Source organism: Rhinatrema bivittatum, chromosome 2, assembly GCF_901001135.1.
Source record: "Rhinatrema bivittatum chromosome 2, aRhiBiv1.1, whole genome shotgun sequence".
In the NCBI taxonomy this organism is placed as follows: domain Eukaryota; kingdom Metazoa; phylum Chordata; class Amphibia; order Gymnophiona; family Rhinatrematidae; genus Rhinatrema; species Rhinatrema bivittatum.
In genome coordinates this window covers 807,127,468-807,155,450 of record NC_042616.1, presented here as the reverse complement: position 1 = coordinate 807,155,450, position 27,983 = coordinate 807,127,468, and the positions used below count along the sequence as shown (strand labels likewise).

Genomic DNA, 27,983 nt, shown 5'->3' with positions numbered 1-27,983 from the left:
TTGGTCCAGTCCCAAGCACTATTCCACTGCTGGACAGGGACGTGTTCCATCTTGACCATGCGATCAGTGATGTCTTGGATAACCTTGTTTTGGTCATCTACCTGTAAACAACAATTGGAGAGGTTAAATGTTCCACAAACCCTCCTTCCTGGGCCAGAGGATAATCTAAAACCAATCTATTCTGGTACACTGCAGTCATAATTTTGGTATTTTGTTTTGCCCAGAGTTTAAGAGCGAAAGCAGTCGTTGGTGATGAGCTCCAGGACTGCTTGAAGCCTGATGATTTGATGCAATTAATACTGCTTGGAAGGGTTCCCGAGTTGCCCCTTTTTGCTGCTTCATCTGCTCTCTGATTTCCTTGACAATAGGGTTTGATTTCCTGGTGTGTGCTTTGCAATGCATTACAGCCACCTTGCGAGGTAGCCAAACTGCGTCTAGTAATTCACGTACTTCTGATGCATTGTTCAATTGTTTTCCCTCTATAATGCTCCATGCACTTGAATTGTAAGAAAGGCATATTTAGAGTCTGTATAGATATTTACAGTTTTCCATCTGCCAACTGCAGAGCTCGAGTAAGAGCAATTAGTTAAGCTTTTTGTGCAGACGTTCCTGGGGGAAAAGGTTGAGCCTCAATGATTTCATCTTCGGATACAACAGCATATCCAGCAGAACGTATCTCATGAATGATTTGGCTGTTCCCATCAGTGAATAAAGTCCAAGCTCCTTGCCAGGGTTGATCCCTCAGGTCTGGTCTACTGGAATGTATTGTAGTCATGACTTCTTCACAGTCATGGGCAACTGGTTCAGGTGCCGGCATAAGAGTGGCCGGGTTCAAGTTTTTGCTGTCTTGTATTTGAATTTCAGGTGTTTCACACAGTAAGGCTTAATACTTGACGAGACGTGAATTAGTCATCCATTTTGGTCCATGGGTCTCTCGCAGTCCTTGAATGGTGTGGGGAGTTGTTACGTTCAGAGTTTGACCAAAAGTTAATTTGACTGCTTCTGGAATTAGTAAGCATGCAGCCGCAATGCTTTGAAGGCAACCAGGCCATCCTTTTGCAACATTGTCCATTCCTTTTGAGAGATATGCAACAGGTCGCTCCCATGAGCCTAGAGTTTGAGTCAATACCCCAATGGCCATTCCTTTCTTTTCATCGACGAATAGATGGAATGGTTTCATTACATCTGGCAATCCTAAAGCAGGTGGTTCAATTAAGGCTTCTTTTAATTGACGTAAGCTTGCTAGCTCGTGTCCTTCCCATTGAAAAGTTTGAGACTCTGATTCCTTACCCCGCAACTTGTCGTACAGGGGTTGGGCCATAACTGCATAGTTAGCAATCCACAGTCTACAGTATCCTGCAGCTCCAAGGAACGCTCGGAGTTCCTTCTTACAAGTGGGTACAGGTTGACCTCGTATTGAACTGGTGCGAGAAATTCCCAGACAACGGGTTCCTCCACGTATTTGGAAGCCTAAATACTCTACTTCCAATTCACAGATTTGCGCTTTCTTTTTACTTGCACGATACCCTTTTGAGTACAACGTCTTTAGCAGCTGAAGAGTGGATACTTCACATTCGAGGTACGTCTCTCGAAACACCAGAAGATCATCCACGTATTGTATTACTGGCCCATACATGACTTGGTACATCTTCAAGTCTTTTGCCAGTTGCTCACCGAACAGCGTAGGTGAGTGCCTAAACCCTTGAGGCAAACGAGTCCATGTGTACTGCTGCTTTATTCCAGTAGGTGCATTTTCCCATGTGAAAGCAAAAATCTTCTGACATTCCTCCGCCACCGGGACGGAGAAGAAGGCATCTTTGAGATCAATGACACTGTACCACTTTGATGCAGGAGAGACTTGAGCCAAGATTGAATATGAATTTGGCACGAGGGCTACTAGATCTTCTACTTGACTATTCACTTTCCGTAGGTCTTGTACTGGTCGATAATCATCAGATCCAGGTTTCTTTACGGGCAACAAAGGGGTGTTCCAAGCAGATCGGATTCGTCGGAGAATGCCCAAGTCGTACAGTCTCTGCAGATGTATCTGGATTCCTTGCCTGGCCATATATGGAATGGGGTATTGAGGTTGATTAATCACCTGTGCATTCTGTTTCATCTCTATCCATATGGGGGTAGCGTCGATAGCTATTCCTCCCGGGATCTGTTCGAACCATACTTGGGGTACACTATCCATCAGTTGTCTTCGTTTTTGTTGAGGGGGGTGTTGTTTTCATATCGATGTTCGATGGTTCGTTCGACTATGGGAAGATGTAGTCTCCATTCTTCTTGGAGGGGACAGATGAGTATCACTGGATGGTCCCCGAAGGAGGCTTTAACTTCCCCTGTTGGTTGAAATCTCAATGTGGTCTGAGGCTTACACAGCAGGTTCCATCCGATAAGGGATACCATGGTCCCGCCTACTTGTATACTTCATTCTTTCTGCAGAGGGGCAGTGAGTACCTGACCTGAGGCGCCCACTATAGAAACAGTCTCTTTCGTCGGGGGGGCCGATTGGTGCAGTCATGACAGATCGTTGGCCTCTGAGTCCAACAGGCCCCTGATTTTTGTTGTGTTACCTCGTGGATCTCCACCAGAGGGTCAGTGGGGATTCTTCCCTCCCGGTCTCTTCAGGCTGTATGCTCCTTGTCGCCTCCCCCGCCATCTGCCAGTGGGGGTTGTCCGATCTCCTTCCTCCTCGGCCCCTTTGTGTCGGTGCAGGTCCATTTTTGTCGTTAGTATTCACTGCAGGGCTCCCGTATTTCTTTTGCCATTCTTCACAGTCTCTCTTCCAATGGCCTTCATTTTTGCAGTACGCACACTGATTCTTTCCCAAAGGGGGGGGTCTTGTTCCCCCTCCTCTTCGCGGTCTGCCATTGTCTTGGCTCCTTCCCGTCCGCGTGTCCTCGAGAGCGGCGGCTAACAGTCACTTTCTCCTTCATGTCTCTACTTGCTTCTCTCTTTTCTCTTCCACTTCTCTATTTCCACATACCTGGTCTGCTATAGCTTTTAACTGGCTGAGGCTCATGCCCTCAAAGCCTTCGGCCTTCTGCAGCTTCTTTCGGATGTCGGGTCTCTATTATTAAGTTCCTGGTTGCAGGGACGGGCCCTTTTCTTCTCTTCCTGATCCCTGTTCCCATACATCTCAAAATACGATGAAAAGATCACAATCCATCTGGAAATTGAATAGGTGACCTGCGCCTGGAGGCAAATCAATTCTGACGAGGCTGAGAAGCTGCAAAACATTGCTTCCTTCATACTTGTAAGTTTGGCATTGGGTTAATTCAATAAAGTCAACCTGGATCTGCAGGCAAGGATCCAGGGGGGGCGCTTTAGGTGTGCAGGAGTGATGATCAAACCCTTGGAAGCCTTGTATCAATTACATTGCAAACACTAAGAACATATGGTAATAGCCAGAGCCCAGCCCCCACCAGTGGTCAAAGAACATAATTGCAATATATATATATATATATATATATGTGTGTGTGTGTGTGTGTGTGTGTGGGCCACTACTTTATCATTTGGGCCGACTCATATTTGCTCTTGTTCCTAATCTTGCATAGTGGCCCCTTCTCTTGCCCACAACTTCCAATAATCCTTATCTTGCGCCTGCCACTGAATCAAAATTTTTAATATTAAGTCTTTGTTTTCTCCGGTTTTTTTTTTTTTTTTTTTTACAAACGGCATCCTGTAATTCTCACAGTCAGCGCTGCACATGCTTGGCTGTCTTATCTTGCCAGTTCCTTAAAACAGGGAGTAGCTCTGCATATTTAACTACTGCTAGCCAAAGAAGCAACAAGAAAAACTTTAACAAAGAACCCATTCTTAATCATTTCTCTAAATTTCCCAGAGACAGCTTCAAAATAAACTGCGTCAGCAAAAGAGAGTTCATACTTTATCATGCGTTCCAATGTAACTTTTAAATAACAGATAATATATAGGAGACAAGTAAGAACAATAATTAACATGGTATTAGAGAATAGAAAGATAAGCATAGGGAGGACACTGGGATAGAAGATATGAGAAAACTGAAAGCTTCTGATTAACGTCAGCATTGAAACGCACAGCCATATTGAATGCACTACGCACTGGCTCAACGTCTTTTTTTTTTTTTTCCTCTGGCTCGATTCCCTCCTCTCTCCTGTAATTATCTCTGCCGTTAACCCTTAACTGCCATCAAGTTCTAAACGTCAACACCAGTAAATGCATTCTCCAGTAATCAAATCAGTATTTTAACTTAACACTGTACATTAATTTGTTGTATAGTAGTCTTGTGCAGCATCTGTAAACCAAAATCTCTTCTTATTAGGGTTTAAAACAATTAAAAAAATCCCTGGTACATGTGCTTGCAATTCACAGATAGCAGTTACATACATTACAATCCTTAATTAATAATGGGGACTTCCAGTTCCCCATTTTGTGCGCCTGAGCCACCATTACGAGGGCGGCTCCCTCCACTAACTTCTTTGCCCACGACGGAGGATTTTCAATAACTGCAATCCAAGCAGTTATGTACGGTATATCCTCAGGGCAACCCGGATTCCCTTCTCGTATAACTATATTCTGGACCCTTGTGGCCGTTTGGAAATCGAAAGTTCCTACCGGAGGCCAATTTACACACAAACTGGGCCACCTATGGGTGCATCGTTGAATCATTCCGGGTTTAGTACATTTATGTCTATCGAACACTTCCCTATAGTGTTCCGTCATGGCTTTTAGTGGAGTCGAACCGCCCCCTCCCATCAGGATAGAATTCACAGACAAAGGAGGGAAGGGAAGACGGATAGGTAAGGGGTCCGTACCCGTCAGACACAAAAGGGTCACAATCGCCCCGACTAGGACGCGGTCAGCCCGGCCTAGAACTGCGAGGCCATTCACTCTCTTTCACACAACAAGAAACCTATTCCCACTATCGTATGCGTTACTTCTTTTTCCTCTTTTTATGCGCGTGGCTTTCGGAATGCAGTTCCTACCAAACCACCGCTTGGGGTGTGATCAAAGCCCCCTCGGTCCCCTCACGGATGGACCGGTTATTTGCTACTCTTTTAGCTATTCTTCACTTTTCCCATCATTCCCATAATACTCGCCTGCAGGGTTCTTCCGAACGTCATGAAAGCCTTCTTCCCGGATCACCAGCCCAAAGGTCTCAGAGGATCTCCGTGGAATGACCCCCTCAGATACCTGATCACTGAACTCAGCGGTGGCCACTCACCAGGCAAGTCTGGGGGATCACTCCGCCACAAAATCCCCTGGACCAACTGGGGGGCTAAAATAGCGTCCCCGGTACCTCCTGGCTGAGGCTCACCAAATGTAACCGTCTCTTTTTAGTCAGTAAGGAGGTCCAGACAACTGATCCGTAAAGATAGACTTTTATTGCCAGCAAGATGCAGCTAAGACAAAGGCTCAGTACAACTGCATGCCCCTCCCCTCCAGGAGCAGACTCTTATGCACTTTACAGTTCTTATCTTTTACACATGCGTTCTAAGCATTGCTGAGCAAGCATATTCCGGCTGAAGGGGCTACTGACCCCCTCCCTAGACACCCTGGAACTTTCGTGAAACTTCTCCCATGTTCTGCAGGAGAGGCTGCTGGGACTTGCAGTTCTGGAAAGGAATTCGCGAGTCTGCAGTAATACAGCCCATCACATAATACATCCATTATTCTAATCTAGGTTACAGCAGTGAAAGCTTATCAGAGAATAAGAACAGCGAAGCCAAAAAATTGAAAATGTGCAATGTGCTGACAGAGAGTTTCTCAATGTCCTAATTACAGCTGTATTGCAGACTGTAAGTAAACCCGTCATGAAGCAGGGAATTCTGGTACATGAAGTCCTTTGTCAGGTTGAAGCGTTCAGACCCCTTCAGAACCATGGAGAGCGGCGTCCCTGCCGCTGAAGACTGCAGGAGCAGGAACCAGGCCTCAGAGCAGGCCCCGGGATGGATGGCGGCTCCCTGCCGCAGAAGGTGAACCGAGTGCGGCTCCATCCGCCAGGAAAGACCGGGGATGATGGCCCTTTCCCACAGAGGGCTTGAGTTAAGGTCGGTGGCCTCCGGGCCAAATAGGGATGCCTTCAGCGACCTCCTGGCTGCATAAGAGACAGCAGCACGGCTCCAGCCACATGAGAAGTGCGTCGTGACCTCTAGGCCACGCAGAGTGTCACAGCGCGGCTCCAGCCGCATGGAGAGAGTGACAGTGGCCTCTGGGCAGCGGGATGTGCAGAAGCGCGGCTCCAGCATCGGCAGCCCGGGCTGCAAGAAAAGCTGAAACAGCGTGGCTCCAGCCGTACTGAGGGAAGCGGCAAAGCAAAGAAAAAAGGATGAGAAGCTGCCTGAACAGGCAGAATCGCAACACTAACAAGGCTGTTGCCATAATATCTGTCCCCTAATATTATTATTATTTTAGATATATCACTTGTCAAACCACATCTAAGCAGTTTACAATAAAATCCATACATAATAACATTAAGTGCTTGATGCACCTACCAACAATGATAATACAATCATAATATACAGAAATAAAATAGACATCTATTTAAGGGAGAATTCATCTCAGAAAGGAAGACGTTACTGTAATCTTACTGAACTTATAGAATAGCTCATAAAAATCAATAGTTAATTTCTATTTAATTGTAAGATTGCATATAAAGCCACATTTTAACTTTTTTCTAAATTGAAGGTAGTCCCGCTCATTGCAGATGTCAATAGGCAATGCATTCCACATGGTTGAATCTTGAAAGCTAAAGAAGGTACAGCATGTCTGTTCCAATCTCAAAACATGGACTGTGGAAACCACCAGCAATTTTTGCTGGGAAGATTGTAATGTTCATATTGTACTGTATGGAGTCAGCAAGATAGACAGTAAGGTAGATTACATATACAAACTGAAGAACCGGACAAATAATTTTTAATTTAATTCTAGCTAGTAAAGACAGCCAGTGTAACTTTTGAAGGACTGGGATGACATGATCTTCTAAGACCATAAATAAGTATAGCTGCAGTATTCTGGACAAGGGTATTACAATATTTATTTATTTGTCAATTCATGAAATAAAGCATGCACTAAAACCCATGGATCCTGCTTAATCAAGAGCTGGCTGAAGGTGAGGTATATCTCTCAAACAGGAGAATGAAGCCTGGATAAGAGATGAAATGTGATGGTGCATGCTAAGCTTTGAGTCAAGTTTAATTCCCAAGGTAGAAACGACTTTCTTTAGAGAGATTTCTATACCTTACATAGAAGGAGTAGTAGCTAGAGTAGTGTTAGATCGAGCTATCCCTAGGGATTCCAGCTTTCCTCGATTTCATTTTGATCTGTGAGTGCACAACCATTGTGCAGTTCTGTCCAGACAATGGTTAAAGGGATTGGACCTCTTCTAGGTGTTTAGGGTTGATATATATTCCTTAACTTGAATGTCATCAGCAAAGGTTAAACAATTATACCCACTATCGTGGATAAGAATAGCAAGAAGAGTGGCCAGAATCGAGTCCCGAAGAACTCTGCATCATGTGATAGGGGCAGAGCCTGGGGACAGGACCTAAGCCATGTGGCCTTGCTCCGATCCATTACGTGATGGGGGCAAGGTGAGGGCCATCGAATTTCAGAAAATAGCATCGACCAGGTCCGGAGCTAGAGGGCACTCTGGGCTCCCTCTGGCTACCCCGAGCCTTCGAAAAGATAGGGGGGACCCCTCCAGACCACCAGGGCACCTTTTTTGTGGCAAGGGGGAGGGGCTTGGGGGCCTCTAGACCCCAGGGATGTTTTCTTATTTGGACCCGGGGCAAGAGATGGGGTTGCTGTGGGGCTGCCTGGAAGGAAGGGGGGGGGGTTTGAAAGCAGTGGAGGGACTTTTTAAGAAAAAGTGGAGGGGCTTTGGAAGGGGATAGGCTGTTACCATGTGGTTTTAGAAGTCATTTATTTTGTTTTCTGGTCTAGAGCTGCCTTGAAAGGTGGGGGATGGGGGGAGGTCTCCAGAGACCCCCAGGGGTGGGATTTGGAGGGAGTGGAGGCCCTTTAATGCAATGACGGCCTCGGCCGAGGTCGGTCGCCATCGTGCACTTAAGCCCCCTATACCCTGGTGTGAATGTTTTTGTCATGCATTTGTGCCACGATACTGCTGCTATAATTTGCAGGGGAGAAGCATAATATCGCAGGGACGCCCCCCCTTTTTAAATATTTGAACTCTCCCACCATAAAAAATCACAACTTAGTAAATTTTTCCCTAGGGGCTTAAATCTAAGCACATGAGTTGCTGGTCCAAATTGTAAACTTAGGCTCCTAAATCTGACTGAAAATGTACCCAAGATTAGGCACCTAAGGGAGGCACTGATTGTTTTTGGAAAACTGCCCCCCACCTAATAATACTGCCTAGAACTTTGCTGCTTTCAAATTAGCTTAACTCTTTTTTTTTTTTTGCTGGTGATATTCCCCTTTCTTGTAACACCCTCCCTCTATAGCCCAACCTTTACATTTGAACCCCAGTTCATGTGGATCCTGGTCCTGGCCAGTGGCTGTTGCTTTTGCATGATAGCTGGAATTCCCACTCTGAGGGCTGTAAGTGCTACCTTTGGGTAACCTTAACAGAGAGTGCACTTACAAACCCTACAAAGAAGGCATGGGGTAACCTGCACGGAGTGACAGTTACAACCCTAAACACCTCGTTGGGCAGACTGAAAGGGCCATTTTGATCTTTATCTTACTATGTTGCATCTCCAGCTCATATCGACGTGAGTTGCCAAACCAGGTATAGCAATCAGACTGGCCCAAGATGGAGCCTCTCTATGCTGTAATTTAGGACACATTCGCACTGTTCCCCCCCTCTTTGCCAGGGCTAACGTTTGCTCTCTCCGTTTTAGGGGAACGTGGGTTCACAGCTTGAACAAAGATGGGGCCCCCAAATTAATGGTGGCGAGCAAAGTCAAACCTTTGGATGATGGAGATGAGCCTGGACGCAGCGGATTACGAAAGCTCCCGTCTTTCATCTCTCTGCAGTCGTCCCCGTCCTCTCCAGGTGACGATGGCGTACGTGCCACAGGCAGAGTTAAGCTGAGGGACGATGAAACAGGTGGGTAGTGTTTGTATGGTGAACACGGCACACGAGGGAAAACGTTCAGCTTGGAATTCCCATGGCATTTTATATTAATTATGCTGACCTGCTGATGGCAGTGTGTAAACGGGCGACTGTCAGATTCCTGGGTGTGGCTGCTCTCTGACTTTCAGCTTGGATCTTCTCACTTTTCTGGTTAAAACTGGATACTTTTTAGACATTTGGATTCTAAAAATTGAGCTGAGAACAGCACGCAAAGCTCGGCATGTCATCTTTCCTGATCATAACATAATCCTTATCGAATCATATCTGGTGTGATTGGCCCAAGAAGGACACGCTCTGAAAGTCAAGAGTAGCCATGGCCCCATCGGTTACAGTTTTACACACTGACATTTGTCACCAGTGGGGGGACGCTTTTAGGAATGAAAACTGGCTACGTTGAGCATGGCGTCCCAGTGGTTCAGTTACATGGCTAAGGGAAGAGGCATAAGGGAGGAGGAATTAGAGCAGTGGGGCTATGAACCAGGAGACCAGGGTTCGAGTCCCGCTGTCGCTCCTTGTGACTTTGGGCAAGTCACTTTACTCTCCATTGCCTCAGGTACAAAACTTAGAGTGGAAGCCCTCTGGGGATAGGGAAATACCTACAGTACCTGAATGTAAACAAGTGTGATATCTCAGATCGAATGTCGGTATATAAAAATAATAAATAAATAAATAAAATAATGGCTACATTTCTGGTAAAGGTGGCACCAAGCTACAACTAGGCCCATTGAAGGAGGAGCCAAGAAACTGGAAAGAGGTGTAGCAAATAAAGAAGTGAAACTAAAAAAAAACATTACTCAGTGCAGAAAGAGTCTGAGCCCATAAGAACGCTGAAGAACCACAGGCTAAGTATTGCAAGGATAGCAGGTGCCCAAGAGTTTCTTTCCAGGAGAGCAGAACTCCTCTCTGAGCCTCTATGTGCCTTTCCTGCTACTAGTGCTTCAGGATATTAGGGGAGTAGAATCGGCCCAAGGCGTTCGAGGTGGATAGCTATGAAGTGCATTCTGCTGATATCGTATGGCTGTCTGAAAGCCTTCTCTTGAAAAGACATGCTTGTATTGGACATTTGTGTCAGAATTCAAGAAAACATGGACTTCGCACAGAGAATCTCCAAGGGAGAGGAAGAGACTATAAAGTTGAGTAGGAGATGTTGATGGGCCGCGAGGTCTTTACTTACCATCATGTTGTAGATTTCTGGTGTTTAATTGACATAGTTGTAACTGTCCTAGCATTATACGACTTATCCCTTCCACTTACAGAAATGCTGATTTCCCAGATCAAATGGTATATTGGATCCAGTCCATTTTTCTCTGTCAAGAAACTTAGGTTTTACAGATGAACATAAAGCTATATTCTGTACATTGGTTTCTAGTTAGATGTGTTGAATTTTTTCTGTGCTTGGTCCTTCAAGCATTGAGCTTCATGTCCATGTATTTCTAATTTTCCCCTTCAGCATTTCTTGACTGTGGGGGAAGCACAGGAGGCAGTCCTACTGTTGTAGAATATTGTACAGCGTGTGCAGGCCTATGCCAAAAGGAGGCAAAACACTGCCTGGGGTTCGACACATCTTCAGTAGAATATCGCAAGCACATTCATTCTTATTTATTATGTATTTATTACAACGTCTTATATTCCGCCTTTCACAACCCCAAGGCAGATAGCAACAGCATTCATAAAACACACAGTTGCCTGTGTTCACACTAAAAGGAGATGTGCGAACCTTCCCCTGGCAGCATCTGATCGTGCCCAGGAAGTTATTTTCACTTTAAGATGAGTTGCTCGGGGAGCGATTAAACGTGCATGCTTTCAGCATTAGATGTGTACACCACAGAGTATTCTTGAAGCAGTTTCCCAGTGTGGCTAGGGCAGAGAGTGACTCTAGATTAACCAGTCCTCATTTGGATATGAAGTTGGCAGAGGGTAGACTCAGGAGCAGCGTAATGAAGCTTTTCTTCTCGGAATGGGCATTGGATGCATGGACCAGCCTCCCGGTGGAGGGCGTAGATGCCAAAAAACAGTAACAGAATTCAAGGAAGTGTGGCATAAGCACAAAGAGTTCTTGGTGGCGGGGAAGTTAGCGTAAAGTCTAAGATCCAATAGAATCTGCCTATTTGAAATAGAAAGGAAGAATGAACTGCCGAGATGGGCCCTGCGGTCGTCACCTGCCATCGTGTTCTATGTTGTTATGAATACCAGCTCAGCTGATTCAGGAATAGGTGGGTTTGAGTGTGCAAATACTATTACAAAACCTTGGTTGGGTGCTAGTGTACATGTTGGCTTGCCACTGAAGCGTGCTGTGGATGTACCTAGAAAAATGTAACTGAAAAACTGAGTGCAGGGATGGGTTTGGACTTTCTAAACGTGTACACCAGCCCAGGGCTAGAAGCATGGTGCTAAATGTGTGAGTGCTTTAAATGTGAGTCGTCAATACTCTGAGCTCTATGGGATGCCACGGGGAGAAGATGGATCCTGTTTACTCAGAGTAGTTTCTAGGCTACTGTTATAATGGGGGGTGGGGGAGGCAGCTAGAAAGGGAGGAGGGAATAAGGTATCTGTTCTGTTGGGGAGGAAAGCAAAAACGTGTAGTTTGAAGTTTTATCCTTCTACAGCCTGGTATTAGACAATATATGTACTCGGCTGTGTGTTCCTGAATGTTGGTTGTTAAAAATATTTCTATATAAAAAAAACCATGTACACGCTACAATTAAGTGCATACATTTTCTTAAGAAGTCCCTATACAGCACATCTGTACCATGAATTCATCATCCTCATCCCAGTCTCTGCTGGCATCACCTCTGCACCCCTTGTGGCATTATAACGCTAACAATATAAAAAACCAATCATTTCTCATATCACATCACTTTGCACTTCTGCAATTTGCAATTCAAAGACATTTCCCTTCCTCAGTAACATAAATCACTTTACTCAGAGCTGTGTTACTAACTCCTAGGTTGCGTGTGGGGCTGTATATGCGACTCGGAACTAATGCAGGCAATTTTGCATTTCCCTAATTGTCCCGGAGAGGTGTGAAGAGAAGGCAGACAAAAGATGTGTTTCAAGCTCTGCTGAGGGTTTTTTCTTTCCTCCTAGTGTGTCTTTTTTGCAAGCAAGGCCATGTTAATTAGTCTGTGGAGGAAGTGACTCCATGTCAAATTGCACCAAGCAGCAGCGTTTCTCTGCTCAGGACTGAAAGAACAAGATAATTAAGATGTAGGTCGAGTGGCACCTAGCGCTCTGCTCATCTGTTGTACTGAAATGTGACGCCTTTTTGCTTCTGTTCTGAGAGCTTTCTAGGAATGAAGAGTCAAAAGCCTGGCAAGAGAGAGCGAGGCCCTGCATGGATACTCTTTGGAGATATGATGTGATGGCTGGGTTCGGGGCTAGTGAATATGACAGCAGAGAAAGACCCTACGGACCATCTGGTCTGCACGGTATTTTGTTTCCTGCAGCAATGCCAAGGAATCCAGTTGATCTTTGGTTTTCCTTCTCACTTCTTTGCAACTATCCCAGGCTTTCTCAAATTGTGCTATTGTTTGTGCTTCTACCTCCCTCCCTGGGAAACCATTCCATACGTCCGTCACCCTTTCTGCTTGTTTCTTGTGCATTATATATACATAAGCACATAAGAAATTGCCATGCTGGGTCAGACCAAGGGTCCATCAAGCCCAGCATCCTGTTTCCAACAGAGGCCAAACCAGGCCACAAGAACCTGGCAATTACCCAAACACTAAGAAGATCCCTTGCTACTGATGCAATTAATAGCAGTGGCTATTCCCTAAGTAAGCTTGATTAATAGCAGTTAATGGACTTCTCCTCCAAGAACTTATCCAAACCTTTTTTGAACCCAGCTACACTAACTGCACTAACCACATCCCCTGGCAACAAATTCCAGAACTTAATTGTGCGTTGAGTGAAAGAATTTTCTCCGATTAGTCTTAAATGTGCTACTTGCTAACTTCATGGAATGCCCCCTAGTCCTTCTATTATCCAAAAGAGTAAATAAACAATTCACATCTACTCGTTCAAGACCTCTCATGATCTTAAAGACCTCAATCATATCTCCCCTCAGCTGTCTCTTCTCCAAGCTGAACAGCCCTAACCTCTCCAGCCTTTCCTCATAGAGGAGCTGTTCCTTTATCATTTTGGTCGCCATTCTCTGTACCTTCTCCATCGCAACTATATCTTTTTTGAGATGCGGCGACCAGAATTGTACACAGTATTCCAGGTGCGGTCTCACCATGGAGCGATATAGAGGCATTATGACATTTTCCGTTCTATTAACCATTCCCTTCCTAATAATTCCTAACATTCTATTTGCTTTTTTGACTGCTGCAGCACACTGAGCCAACGATTTTAAAGTATTATCCACTATGATGCCTAGATCTTTTTCCTGGGTGGTAGCACCTAATATGGAACCTAACGTCGTGTAACTACAGCAAGGGTTATTTTTCCCTATATGCATCATCTTGCATTTGTCCACATTAAATTTCATCTGCCATTTAGATGCTCAATCTTCCAGTCTTGCAAGATCCTCCTGTAATGTATCACAATCCGCTTGTGATTTAACTACTCTGAATAATTTTGTATCATCCGCAAATTTGATAACCTCACTCGTTGTATTCCTTTCCAGATCGTTTATATATATATATATATATATATATATATATACAAGCCGTTAAGCCCGTAACAACTGGCTACATTAAAATCTATTTTTTTGGTTCGGTTTTCGCAAACTGCTTTCTTTTACACTTCTTCTCCCTCACTCCCCCTTCCCCTCGCTCATTCACCTCGGTCTCTCATCCTCCTCCCCCTCAGTCACTCACCCCCCTTCCTCCACTCACCTCCCTTCCTTCAGTCTTACTCATCCTCTTTCTCCCACTGCCTCCCTCCCCTCTCACTGAAACCCCCTTCCCTCACTCTCACCTCCTCCCCCCCTTATTCTCACTCCTACTCCCTCCCCTTCCTTCCTCAGTCATTGCTATGTGACTTGAGAATGTCAGTCTTCTACACTTCTTCTCCCTCACTCCCCCTTCCCCTCGGTCACTCACCCCCCTTCCTCCACTCACCTCCCTTCCCTCCCCTGCCCCCACTCAAACTCCCTTCCCTCAGTCTTACCCTCTTTCTCCCATTGCCTCCATGCCCTCTCACTGAAACCCCTTCCCTCATTCTCACCTTCCCCCTTCATTCTCACTCCCCACCCTCTCCCAATCCCATCCCTCACTCTCATCCCCTCCCGTCCCCTCTCAGTCACTATGCTATGTGACTCACTCCTTCCCCTGCGGCACAGCACGTCTGTCAGAGCTCTTGACGTTCCTCCTGTCCCAACTCCCTCCCCCCTCCCCCCCGATACTCTATGTCCGCGCGCTGAACTCGCGCAGTTCTTGTCTCCATGGAGAGAAATGCCCAACACGTCGGTCAGAGCTCTATGTTCCGCGCATGCGCGGTACAGCTGCTCTCTATACTGCGCATTTGTGGGCCGTCGGTCAGAGCCTATCCTCTTCCCTTTTCCTGCCATCCCCCTCTCATCTTCCCTTTCCTTCCCCTCTCACCTCATCCACAACCCCTTCCCTCTCCCTCAGCCCTCCTCCACTCCCTCTTTTTATGTTCTCCAGAACGTCTTACCTTTACCACTTACTCATATCCTCTTCCGTTTTCCTTCCATCCCCTCTCATCTTCCCTTTCCTTCTCCTTCCACCTCCTCCATAACCCCTTCCCTCTCCCTCAGCCCTCCTCCACTCCCTCTTTTTATGTTCTCATCTTCCCTTTCCTTCTTCTCTCACCTCATACACAACCCCTTCGCGCGCGCCTCACCACCGGGCTCGTTGCTGGCCCACCCGACGCTCGGATACCACCTCCGCTGCTCCTCCCTGCCACTTCACTACACGCATATTGTCCGCCGGAGCCCGCAAAACGCTGTGTCTACCGCTGTGACTGACGTGCTCTCGCGCATAAGCAGCAATTCGGGCAGAGCTCTCTGTTCCGCGCATGCGCAATAGAGCTATTCTCTACTGCGAATTTGCAGGCCGTCGGTCAGAGCCCATTTATATTGTAGATTGAAAAGCATCAGTCCATATACAGATCCCTGAGGCACTCCACTGTTTACCCTTTTCCACTGAGAAAATTGACCATTTAAATCCTACTCTCTGTTTCCTGTCTTCTAACCAGTTTGTAATCCACAAAAGGACATTGCCTCCTATCCCATGACTTTTTAGTTTTTTTAGAAGCCTCTCATGAGGGACCTTTGAGGTGTTTGAATTTCTCCAAGGGCAAGCAGAATGGTAGTTCTCACACGTGGAGTGACATCATCAAATGGAGTCCAGCACAGAAGGTTGACCACTCTCCCACCCCCATGAAAGGCCCTTCAGTCTCATCTCTTCCATGGATGTTGCAAGTTGCGGTTCATCTTTCTCTCAGCAGCTGTGCTGGAAAACTTTCTTTGGAGCTGCAGGATCTGTCTTCGCCGGGCCATGCAGGTTGTTTCTTTTCACCCTCTAGTCTTCTTAGATAGGTTTTCTGCCGATTCTAAATTTCCTTTTTTTTTTATGTCATCCACATGGTGCACCAGTTTCAATACCCCAGAGCGGAATCAATCTGGTTTTGTCCTCCCAACAAGTCATTTAATTTTGCATTGCTTGTCTTTCATCCATTGCCTTAGGTAGAGAAAAAGGCCAGTGACTTTGAGAGCACCCCCTGTGTAAGCACATTAGGTCTATTATAATAGCTGTGTGCTTTGCTTGGGAACCGACCATGATGTCTTAGACTGTTCTTGTGTGAGATTCGGATCCCTGAAGAGCATCATTCCCTGTGGGAGCTCATGGAGAGAGACTTCAGGAGAATTAAGCCTGGCCAGTTAGCATTGTCATTGAAGGCATCAGTCTCCCTTGACGTTGAATACCAGGAACAGGGAGACAGATCTTCGTATGTTTCTTCCCAGCCAAAGGCAGTGCATCCGCTTCTTCCATACCAGCAAGTTCTGATGATGTGCATCAAGTAACTGTGCAAGATGCACAGTACCAGGAGTGGGAAAATTTTGGCAGCAGCCGTGGTTTCCTCAAAGTATTCCTGTGAGGAGGTGAGCTCATCCTCACCAGAGCCCAAGGAATCATATCGTCTCCACGACCTCCTTTCGGTCACCAGTTCACTTCTGGTGCCCCAGGAAGATGTGACCTCCCCTCCTTCCTCCTAGTCTTCCGGACATTGGCAATTTTCAAGGCAGAACTGGACAGACAGATGCAGGAGGCCTGGGAATGTATGATACAGAGCATCAGTGCACTGGGATCGATGGCATTGATATTGATGCTGGCTAGCATCCAGGCCCTTCTGGTGGATGGGCCTTGATGTCAGTTCCCAGAGGGGAATCTCCATAGGGTATTGTCTCACAGATGATAATTTCCAGCTCATTGGTAGGGGGAGCTTCCCTGGTGCACAGGAGTTTCACTCAGGTGTAGGCCCCAAAAGCCAAGTACAGTCCTAGGATCTCGGTGTAGGCAGCATATAAATAAATAAATGAGGTATGCTGTAAAGGCTTTCAGGGATTGGTTGTCCAATAAAATGATCCTCATCCAAACAGTCAGGTAATGATGTACTACATCTCATACCTGTTAGTAGGTCAATGCCACCATTGATAAAGATGTTCTGAGTATTGCAACAATTCATAAAGTCCTGACGTAGCACTGATGCAAAACATTGGCCATGTCATGTCAGTGTCCAATACCATCTGTTGGCATTTCTTGCAAAATATTGGCATCTTTCTGCTCTGGAAAAAAACATCACAAGCTATTATTATTATTATTATTTAATGGCTTTTCTATACCGACGAACGTTGGGAACATCTCATCGGTTTACAGAGAACACAAAATTTAGCAACAGGCTTTACAATTAACGCATGATTATATGAGGAACAGTTAAACCAATAGTGATTACATATAATAGTTTCGTTTTTACAAGTAACATATGGGTAAGGAGGTTAAGTAATTAAGGTTAGCTAACTTGGAGGAGCAGAAAATTCTGAATATAGGGGGGATATCTACATTTGGTGGGGGTAAATATACATGAGTATATTTACTATTAGTATTTTAGACTCTATAAAGACGTATTAAGATTTGTACGATTAAGGATAAGAGCTATAATGCTCTGAGCGGGGGCAATAATGAAAAGATTTTACATGGAAAACGCATTTACCTGTTTAAAAATATGGTTTGATTATTGCTTCACCTCCTCATTTACCCTTTCAGTACTGTGAATTGAGCATACTTTCAGCAACATGAATGAATGAGCAGTGTTAGGTCAGGAGGGTGAAGGTGTGCATGAAGATTGCATTTTCAAATCTCCACATCTACTTCCACATGGATACAAATGTAACTGCACAGGGAGTTTCTCTTTGAAAATCAGCTTGCAGGCCTGCAGGTGCCACAGGGAGTTTAATTATTGCCTCCCATTGTTACTCAGCAGAGTGAGAGATATGACATACTCACTCGTTAGTCACTTGGAGTGAGAACTATGTCACTAACAGGCCTATCCTGTAAAGTGCGGCCGCGTTTACCCTGCTCCTAAGCCGCTTTTTACTCACGTTCCGGCCGCGTTAGCCCTTCCTGCGATCCCGAATCCCCTTTAACCTACTCCTACCGCGTCCTAAATTCCCCGGGCAACCCCTTCCGCCCGCGGCATGTATATTGCATGCAAACGAGCGAATTAGCTCGATATTGCATGCAAACGAGCGAATTAGCTATTCCCTAGCATCCCGTAACCCGCGCCCCGACTATCGCTAGTTTTCCCTGCCGTTTTGTCGCGCGTTTAACCTGCAAACTTACCGCCTACCCTGACCCCTGCGGTAGAGGCAGGGGTAAGGGTAGATGGCAAGCTTTCCCCCAGCCCCCGCTCACCTGCCCCGGCCGCAATCGTGGGTGCCGGTCTCCGTGGCAGCCCCAGTCCTCTCCCCTGCTCCCGAAGCCAAAAAAAAAAGCGAAAAAAACGTTGCAGCCCCCCTCGGACATCAATTGGCTGCCGTGACGCCAAACGTCGTGACGTCACGTCTTGAGCAGCCAATTGAATGCACAGGGGCCGCTTTCCCCCGTGCTGGCAGCCATCTTCCCGGACGAGGCAGGGGAGCAACGATGCCGGACGAGGTGGGGGAGCAACGATGCCGGACGGCTGCAAAAGTAAGTCGGGTCGGGTCCCCTTTTGGTTTTTTCGCTTTTTTTTTTTTGCTTCGCCGCTGTCATCTCTTCTCCCCTCCTCCCGGAGCAGGGCGCGAAAAGCAGCCTTGCTCCGGGAGGAGGGGGGACACTGATAGCGGCGAAGCAACTTACTTTTAGCTTTTTGAAAAAAAACCAAAATTGCTTTTGGTTTTTTTTTCGCTTCGCCGCTGTCCGTGTCTATTCTCCCCTCCTCCCGGAGCAAGGCTGCTTTTCGCGCCCTGCTCCAAGAGGAAGGGAAGACACTGACAGCGGCGAAGCAAAAAAACCAAAAGCAAGAAGTAAGTCGCTTCGCCGCTTCCCTCCTCCCGGAGCAAGGCTGCTTTTCGCGCCCTGCTCCGGGAGGAGGGAAGAGTGAAGCGGCGAAGCGACTTACTTTTTGCTTTTGGTTTTTTCGCTTCCTGGTATCTGTCATTTCAAATGACATTTGAAATGACAGATACCAGCGTGGCGTGAAGCCTTAGGCCCGCGCACCCAGGATACTGTATAGGCGCTCTATCCAGTAAAATGGGTTGCGCGGGCCTAAGGCTTTTCGGACGCGGTTTACATTTAAATAAAATTAGTGTTCAGGATCGAGCGGTAGGTGAGCTGCACTGTGCTTGCGGCAACCGCGGGTGCCGTAGGCACTAACGCAGCTCATCCTACCGCTCGGTACTGGATAGACCTGTAAGTGATTCGACACATCCATGAGTAACTCAGGATGAGGGGGGGGTCTGATAGACTCAGAGTGAAATGAGTGACTCAGCAGGTTGCAGGGTTTGACACATTTACTCAGTGACTCAGCAAAATGAGAGATATGACACAAACCTGTGATATGACTCGGGGCAAGAGGTATCACTCATGACTCAGCAGGGTAAGAAATATGACACAATGCCTGTGAATATCATTTTTGTAAACCCTTGTGATCTTTACATGGAATTGAAGGTATATAAAGTGTCTAAATAAATAAACAATACATAATCATGACTCGGCAGGGTGAATTTATGGCACACTCAGTGCGGCAGTAATTGAGAGAGAGAGCACAGCACTGCCTCATAATTCTGCAGAGTAAGAGGTACGACACATTCACTCAGTGACTTAGCAGGGTGAGAGATGTGACATAGCACTCTCATAACTAAGCAAGGTAAGAGGTATGACAATACTCTTGACTCAGCAGAGGGGGAGGTATGAAACAGTGACTCAGCAAGATGAGAGCTTTGACACACACAGTCATAACTCAGCAGCATTAGAGTATCGCATACTCCTGGATTTAGCAAGATGAGAGAGAAGACAATCACACTTGACAGGTATGAAATCATAAACTGACCTAAGCATCTGGTCATACTATAGAGTTCTAATTATAGTTATACAATTATTTCTTAAAAAAAATGTTGATTATTTTTTGGGGGAGAGAGTGGGTGTCAGCTGATGGCAGGGCTGGAAGTTGTAAGTCATTTCTGAATCCTGTGTTGACAGCACACGCCTTTCTCTACCCAAAGTATTAGGGGGAAGAGGCAGCTGCCTGGAAGAGTGGAGGCGGAATCCCCCTCCCTGGCTGCTCATTCAGCAGGGATCACTGGCTTTCCTCCTGCTTTTGGCCTTGCTTCAGCTGCTTTTGACCTCTGTGGCAGGGCGACTGCTGTCTGCCTTCTGCCTAGCAGCCTTGGACCAGCCAGTGGACTTTAATGTGTGCCTTGAAGACACAGAGCTTAGGCCAGACAGTGAAAGCTGGCAAACTGAGCATGTCGATCTGAATTAACTCTGTCTCTGATTGGTCAGGGCACTGATTCTCAGTGCTGGCAGGAAAGGATGCCTGGAAACACAGAAGATTCCTAGTTTGGATTCTGCCTTTTTGTAATGTTTTGGATGTGCTGAGTTAAATGGGAACGTGTGCTCAGAATTCACAGTGCTTATTGTCCTGCCAGACTGACACTGAGATGTGAGGGTTGAGAGCTGCCATTTAATCCCAGCAGCAGCAGAGTGGTCCGTTACGTCAGCATGTCCCGCGCTGCCCACAAATATGTCTGGTTTTCAAGATATTTGTTATAATTAGCTGCCCACGGGACAGCCCCACGAGCTGCTGCACTCATCCCAGGCCCAGCGGGGCCTATCTTCCCAACACAGAAAACGCCGACAATGGACCACTGAGGAGCGCAGCACCCTGGGCCTGAACGCCGCTATCCTGCTCCGGCCCACCCTCGAGCCCTCTCTAGACATTTGCAAAACGCTTGTACTCTTAATGGGTCCGTGGCAGGAATCTGCTCACAGTGCCCTCGGATGACGGCATTCGCTTGGGTCTATATAAGTATACCAGACCTTCCATTCCCTGCCTCAGCAACAGGTCTCCTGGCGTCCTTGTATCCCAGTGCATGTTGCTGTTTGTGTCTTACTCCTTGCTTCTTCTTGTCTTGTTCCCTGTCTTGTACATTGCATTGGTCCTTCTCTGTCCCTGTCCCTGCCTGTTTATTGTTCCTCCCGAGCTTTGTTTTGCTTGTCCTGTTTGTCTTGGCTTGGATCTCTGGATTCTCAGCCCAGCTTACTTCCTGACCTTCTCTTGTCTGCTGCCTGCCTCGACTTCTGGCCCGGTATCTGCTGCCTGCCCTGATCTCTTGAATGGTACTGTATCACTGTCTGCTGCCTGCCTCAACCCCTGCTTGGAATTGGAAACTCAATCTGGATAGCCCCAGAAACCTACCTAAGACCTTCTGGCTGCCAGAACCCAAGGGCTTAACCTGCGGGAGGGAAGTGGCTGGTATAGGGGAATTTCTAGCTGGTCCAGCTGCCAGTGTAGGCTTAGAGAGTTTACTCACTGGGCTGCGCCAATCACATTGCAGCACAAGGGTCCACTCTCCCTGTCGGTGTTACTGGTTGCTGAGGCTATGGTCCCGGCAGTTCTGGCCACCATACAGGCGATTCCCGGCATGGTCCAACATATACAGCAATAGCAAAATGTCCTAGACTAGGTGACTGGGGACTTGGACCTACTGGTGACCCACCTAGAAATGTTGCCAATTCTGCAACAGTCTCCTCCTCCAGTAGTTCCTCTGCCAGCCTTGCCACCAGCACCCAGGCTGGTACCACAGCTTCCAACCCCACCTCCATTTCATGGGAAGCCCTCTGAGTGTAGGAATTTTCTCAACCCGTGTCTGATGCAGTTCAACCTACAGGCAGTCTTCTTCCCTTTGGAGAAGACTAAAGTAACTTGCATCCTGTCCCAGCTAAGGGGCTCTGCAGTAGCCTGGGCTTCTCCCCTCTGGGAGAGGGATGACCCTGTACTCTCCAACCTGAACCAGTTTCTCATGGATTTCCATCTGATTTTTGATGAGCCCGGCCGCTCTATTTCTGCTGTACCGGAGCTCCTTCAGATTCGGCAAGGTTCCAGCTCCGTGAGGAAGCATGCAGTATGTTTCTGAACCTTAGTCTCAGAACTTCAGTGGAGAGAAGGCAGCCTTAATGCGATCTTCCCGCAAGGTCTCTCCAAGGCCATCAAGGATGAGCTAGCGGGACGTAACCTTCCAGCTACCTTGGAGGACCTCATTAGTCAGGGCAGACAGCAGACAAGAGAAGGTCAGGAAGCAAGCCTAGGTCAGAATCCAGAGAATCAAGCTGAGACAAATAGGACAGAAAGGACAAGCAAGACAAGGCTTGAGAGAAACAAGAAACAGACAGGGACAGGAACAGAGAAGGACTAAGGCAACATACAAAACTGGGAATGCGGCAAGAACAAGCAAGGACTCCAGGAAACCTGTTGCTGAGGCAGGGAAGGTCTGGTATTTTTATATAGGCCCAAGTGAATGACATCATCCAAGGGTGCCATGACCCGATTTCTGCTGTGGGCCCTTTGAGAGTACAAGTGTGTGCATGTCTAAGGGAGGGCCCGGGAGAGGAGGGGGGCTGGAGTAGGATGGTGGCATTCAGGCGTTGTATGTCACACTCCTCAGTGCCTCATCTTCAGCGTCTTCCTTGCCGGGAAGGGGGGGCCCACTAGGCCTAGGGTGAGTGTGGGGGCTCATGAGGCTGTCCCATGGGGTGCCAATCATAACAGTATGCATCCTCCAAAGCCTCCTCCCCAGTAGGGGGTGAGAAAATACAGAGGGAATAGGGCTAAGGAGATAGGAAGGAGTGAGAGAGTACAGGTGGAATGGGATAGGTGTTGGGAAGCAAAGAGAAGGGAGTGTATTATATTTTGCGATTCAGTGGTCCTTAAATAGTTTTGATTTATGGGGCACACACTCCTAATATGTAAATTAACCTGATTCTTAAGCAAAAAGGCCCTTATTAGGCACCATTTGTCTAAGTTTGGACTTTAGCTGGACAAATGGTGGGATTTGTTTATTTATTTATTACACATTTTGTTTTCTGCAAATCCATATTGTTCAGTGCTGATCTCTCCCTGCTGACTGGCTCTGAGATAGGCAGATAACTAAAAGTTATCTGGCTAAAAAGGTATCCAGGTAACTTGAGAACAAGGTGGGCATTTTCCAGTATGGAGTTAGCTGGATAAATGCTGATTCTCAGGATTATCTGGTTAATATAGCTGGATAACTTAAGAGGAGTGAAAGAGCAGTCCTAAAGTTAGCCAGATAAACTCCGTTCAGCTAACTCTGATCGCCAGCGTTGTTCAGTAGCCACACCCCTGCCGCTGAGTCTTCCTGCAGAGTTAGCCAGAGAAGTTGATCTGGCTAGTTTTGCTAGTCGGACCACGGCTGAATATGGCCCTCCAACTGCATGCATCTTTGCGTTCATTGCAGTTCTCCTGTCGGCAGGACCCAAGGAATGGAGCTGACAACCACTGCTGATACTGGGCTGGAGGCAGACCAGGAGGGAGTATATTTATTGGTACATGCAATACTTTGCCCTGTATCTATCCATGGGGAGGGCAATATTCTCTATTTCACACTTCCTTGCTTTTTGATTTGATCTTTGAGTGTGTGTTTTTCCATTCCTTTATTGTGCTGATTTTCCTTCTTGATATATTAGCAAGAGTTTGCTTCGCCTCTGTAGATGGTATAAGCAATTTTTGAAGGTTGCTTGGGTGTGAGGTAGATGGATAAATTAGAATCTAGCAGATCCCAAGTCTCTGTATCTGTAATTTTAAGGGGTGTTCATGATTTTCAAAAGGAATTTTTAAGTTGGGGAGTTGGCCATTCATTTTTTCTACCCACAGAAATTCGGGTTTTTTTTAACTCAGGCATAGCTGCTTGTTTGTTGCCAAGTTTTGCATGGTTGTGAGGGATACAGATAGTTTTTCACAGCTGATTGTAGTTCGTTATGTGGGAATGAAGAATTGCGTATCGTCAGCCTAGGTGTAGAATTTTAGGTTCAGGGACTGAATAATTTGGGCTGGAGGTTTGAAGTAAATGTGAAGACAATAAGCGTGGATCCATGCAGTACCCCAGAGATTGGGCTCCAGGATGAGGAAGAGGATCCAGCAAATTGAATGGGTGGCTGTGTATCTGATAAGTAGGATTCAAAGTAGGCTACAACCCTACCGCTAATGCCCATTTCTTCTAGTCATTGTAGCATTGTGTTGAATGCTGCCAGGAAATCTAATAGTACCAGTATTGAAACAAGGTCCTTGTCATGTTTCCATCCCATTTCCGGGTCTTAAGCTGGATTGGCAGAGATCTAACCACTTCCTCTCTTCAGTCATTCAATTGGTTGTAGACAGCCTGTTCCACTCATTTTCCCAGGAATGGGATGTTTGTAGACTGGGTAGTTGTCTTTGTCAAGATTCTTCTTTTTCAGTATTTATTTATTTGAAAGTATTTATTGCCTGCGCCCTCCAATGTTCAGGGCGGGTTACAAAGAACATTCGTAATTAAATAGACTGACATAAAATAACACTGGTTGGTGGCATTAAATTCTGTCCCTCCCGACGCAGCCGGACGTGTCGGGGGACTCTTTCTCTAAAAGACTATCTATATACATGTGGAGTTGCCAAATTTGAATAATACAATAAATATATTAGTTGTCCAACAAGAATTGTTCTGTACTTGTCGTGTGTACACTAATATTACTGAGTGTAGCAGCTGCTCCAGTAGCAGTATTTTGGATAAAATAATAAAATAACATAAAAGAATAAAAGAGGTCTTTACATTAAATAACTTAAAAATCAGCAAATTATGAAAATGGTCAGTGGGAAAGAGAAATGGGAAAAATATGAGTGAGGATTGAGGTTGTGGACAGGCTTGTTTAAAAAGATGGTGTTTTAGTGCATACCACAGCTTTTTTTTTCAGTAGTGTTGGAGAGAGGAGTTCACATTTGTTGGTTGCTCATCCTGTGAGGTCCTTGTCTGCCAGCTTCACTCTTGTTTTCAAACTTTTCTTTGCACCTCCTCAGTGTAACAGGTGCCCTCCTGATAGCTAGGAGTCCCCATAATGGTTACATTTAAATCCAGGTCAAAGGACCATTTTTCAAACTCACTTTGGATTACTCCATTATTTGGTATTTCGGCTATAAGTTCTATTAATGTGTGCTACCCATTTGCAGTAATGGAATTCAAATGCTGATTTTATTAAGTCATTTTTAATTACTTTGTTTCATATTTGTTTATTGTGTAATTGTTTTACGAGTATGTTTGTCTAATTTTATGCGAATTATGAATGTTAACCCTGTGATCTGGTCCAAACAATTTATTGAGGTAGCGGGATATAAAAAGACATAAATAATAATATGAAGCTTAGAGGTTCCCTGCCTAGTTGCAGAGAAGTGAAGAGAGAGTCAGAGATCAGCTGGGGTTTCAGGAACTGCACCATGGATGGGTCTGATGATCCTTCTCTGCCATCAGATTTCTCTATTTCTGTACCTCGCTGTCTTGCCCAGTAAATGTGGAAATAAATTTAAGTTAGCAAGTTTGAAAACTTGAAATGAGTTATTAATTTTGCTGTGCCTGTCCATCCCAGGAGCTGTCCGGACCATGGTGCTGAACCACAGCGAGAGACATTTTAATAAACACTGAGTTTTACTGCTCATTCTTATTTTATGTAAGATTTTGTCTTTTGTTAGACTTAGGCCATAGGCAAGGCTTATGCTAGTTCAGAATTATTCACTAGTGTTTTGGGTTTTTTTTGCACAGTTTTGAGTTCAGAGGAATCTTAAGTAGGATCTGAGCCAAGCCGTTGCAATTTTGTCTGCGCAGAGATTGAAATGAAGTTTCAGCCCTGGGCAGAGAGCTAAACTGTCAGGATTTTTACCCAGTGTTATGTGCTTTTGAAAAGAAGGAAAAACTTTGGCAGCTTCCATACCAAGGAATGTTTCACTTCTATGTGGTTTCATCATGAAAACTGATACAGGTGTATACAATATAGATATTTTTTTTAAAAGCTGCTTATTCAGAAAATGTCAGGATTATTTGGTAGAATTGACTATGTAAAAAAGGACTTCCCAGTCCTGTGCTGTTGTCCTCACAGCCATTTGGAATGGCAGGATATCCACAGTCAAGATGCATGAGATTTATTGCCTACACTGGAGACCCATTGGCTAGTAACAGGGCTACGTAGATGGGATTGGACTTTACTCCTGTTTATCTCTCTGCATTAGTTACCACTGAGCTTTCAAGTTATTTTTAAGGCCCCGAGTCTGCATTTCAAGGCTTTGAAGAGGTATCGATCCAGAATATCTCTCCTGTCGAATGGCTTGGTACATTCCAGCAGGAAGCTTGCGTGAAGGATCTACAACTTAAAAATTGTGACTGGTGAGACCCAGAAAGAGATCATTCACAGGTTCTCCCTCCCCCACACCTTGGGAACTCAGTCCCACATGATGCACTGAGTAAAGACAATAGTCAAAACCAACTAGTCCGAAGTTCTTCTACTATGGCCATCTGAGATATAGACGAGATTCTTCAATTGATTAAGCAGTGTTGTAATCCTATAATTTGTTAAGAATATTTCTAGACTCCACATTGTTTCATTAGTTTTGTAAAGGCCTAAACATTCTGCCTTTTTACAGTGACTGAAAATGAACCAACCTCATAAGTCTGGTTGCTTTGTAGTAGATGGATAAGACCTTTGGGTCTATCCTCCGCAGGTGATATTTTAGGTTTGACTAAATTGCTTTCTTACACGACTTGTTATTCTTTTTGCTATCCACTTTGATCAGCATGTGAACCCTAAGAACTGCAGGCTATAAATCTTATATTGAATAGTGGATAATCTTAAAACGTGACTGCTTGTGGGATTCCCGGGACAGGTTCAGCAACAACTGGTGTGAGAGGACCTTTTCAAACTCCGGAACACCAATACTTTCTCAGGAAAGAGAGAAAATCCAACCCTGAACTGGGAAACGCACATTTGTTGTGGTTCTCGGTGAACACAAAGAGGCCACTGTTGAGTAAGGCAGGGAGCAGAATAGATATCCAGGTAAAGTTAGCTGGATAGTCAGTGGAACTTGGCTTCTGCTGAATCTACTCGGCTAAAGTTTCCTAGATTTATTTGCCACTCACTGACTTGTTCAATATTGCCTCCATGCAGGGGCTCAACAGAGCCACCCCCCACCCGCTGGCACCCCCACTCTGTCACCAGTATAAAAAAGTTACCATGGAGGGCCCTGCCGGCTCCCAGTGGGATCCTCTCTCCTTTCTGGCCAAAAGATAAAGTGATATGCGGCATCAGGATCCCCAGCCCTCCAATGTTCAGATAAAATCTTCAACCTGGTCCCTGTCTCCCCAAACCTGTGCCCCACCTCCCAAATATGTAAAAAAAAGCAGAAATGGCTCTCGGCCCCCTCCTGCTCCCTCCCCCCACCCTTCTGATCCACCCAAAAACTACCAAATCCCCAAAAGTCGTGCAGGAACATGGTAAGATTCTGTCACCTCCTGGCTTGGCGGGTCCCAGGTCGATTCTGCTTTTATTTGAATATCTGGGGGGGGGGGGGGGATGCAGGTTAGAGAGGGAAAACTAAGGCAGAAGCTTTTACCTTTACATTGGTGGGCTGAGCGAGAGGGGAGGAGTTTACTGCACATTTTGCTTTATCCTCTGACCAGAAAGGAGGGAGAATCCTGCAGGCAGCTGTTGGTCCTTTTTACTATTTCAGTTGCCCAGCATGTTTTAGGCCTGAGATTCCTCCCACCAGAGTTAGCTTGATAACTTTACCTGGCTAGCACTGAATATTGGCGCCAGCCTCGCCCCCGCCCTGCCTCTCTCTTATCTGGCTAGGTTTTAGGTGGGTAATGACTTACTCGGCTTACATTTAGATTTTCAGTAGGAGGGGATGGTTAGGTCTCAAGGTTTGACTAGTTTCATCCCAAACTTATCCGGATAAACCCTTTTGAAACATATACTTCAGAGATATTAGTTTTATTCTCTAATACTGGTGATAAAAATGGAAATTTGGAATCTGCACAACAAATAACCTGCTAGCCTGAGACCTAAAATCACCTGGTGAAATGAATCCTACTAAAGAAAAGGAAATTTCAGTGGAGGACGTTACTCCAAAAGCTATCCGAAAACCACGTTTCCACCTTCTCACAAGAGACATAATGGGATCATAAGAAGTACGTTCCTTTGCATTACATCCATCGTAAGTCCCTAACCCGGACGCCTTCAGTTTCTCATCACCGCATATCAAAATTCACATCCAAGGGGGACATACAAATTCCCTTTAGGGTCTACTGATGACTCCCAGGTCATTTACCCCTCCTCATCGTTCGTTCACTTCTCCCATTCAGAGGGTTTCCCCCGGCACTCCTTCACATTCTGGTCCTCATGGGGCATCCCTCCTC

General features: G+C 45.9%; 1 protein-coding gene across 1 annotated transcript in view; it reads left to right on the top strand.

Annotated features, from left to right (window-relative positions):
- ZC3H3 (zinc finger CCCH-type containing 3) overlaps nucleotides 1–27,983 on the top strand; it is a 777,623-nt gene that overhangs the window by 689,306 nt on the left and 60,334 nt on the right. Inside the window, exon 11 of the mRNA XM_029592180.1 lies at nucleotides 8,853–9,061. Within this exon, the coding sequence (XP_029448040.1) occupies nucleotides 8,853–9,061 (209 nt within the window). The remainder of the gene's footprint in view (nucleotides 1–8,852; nucleotides 9,062–27,983) is intronic.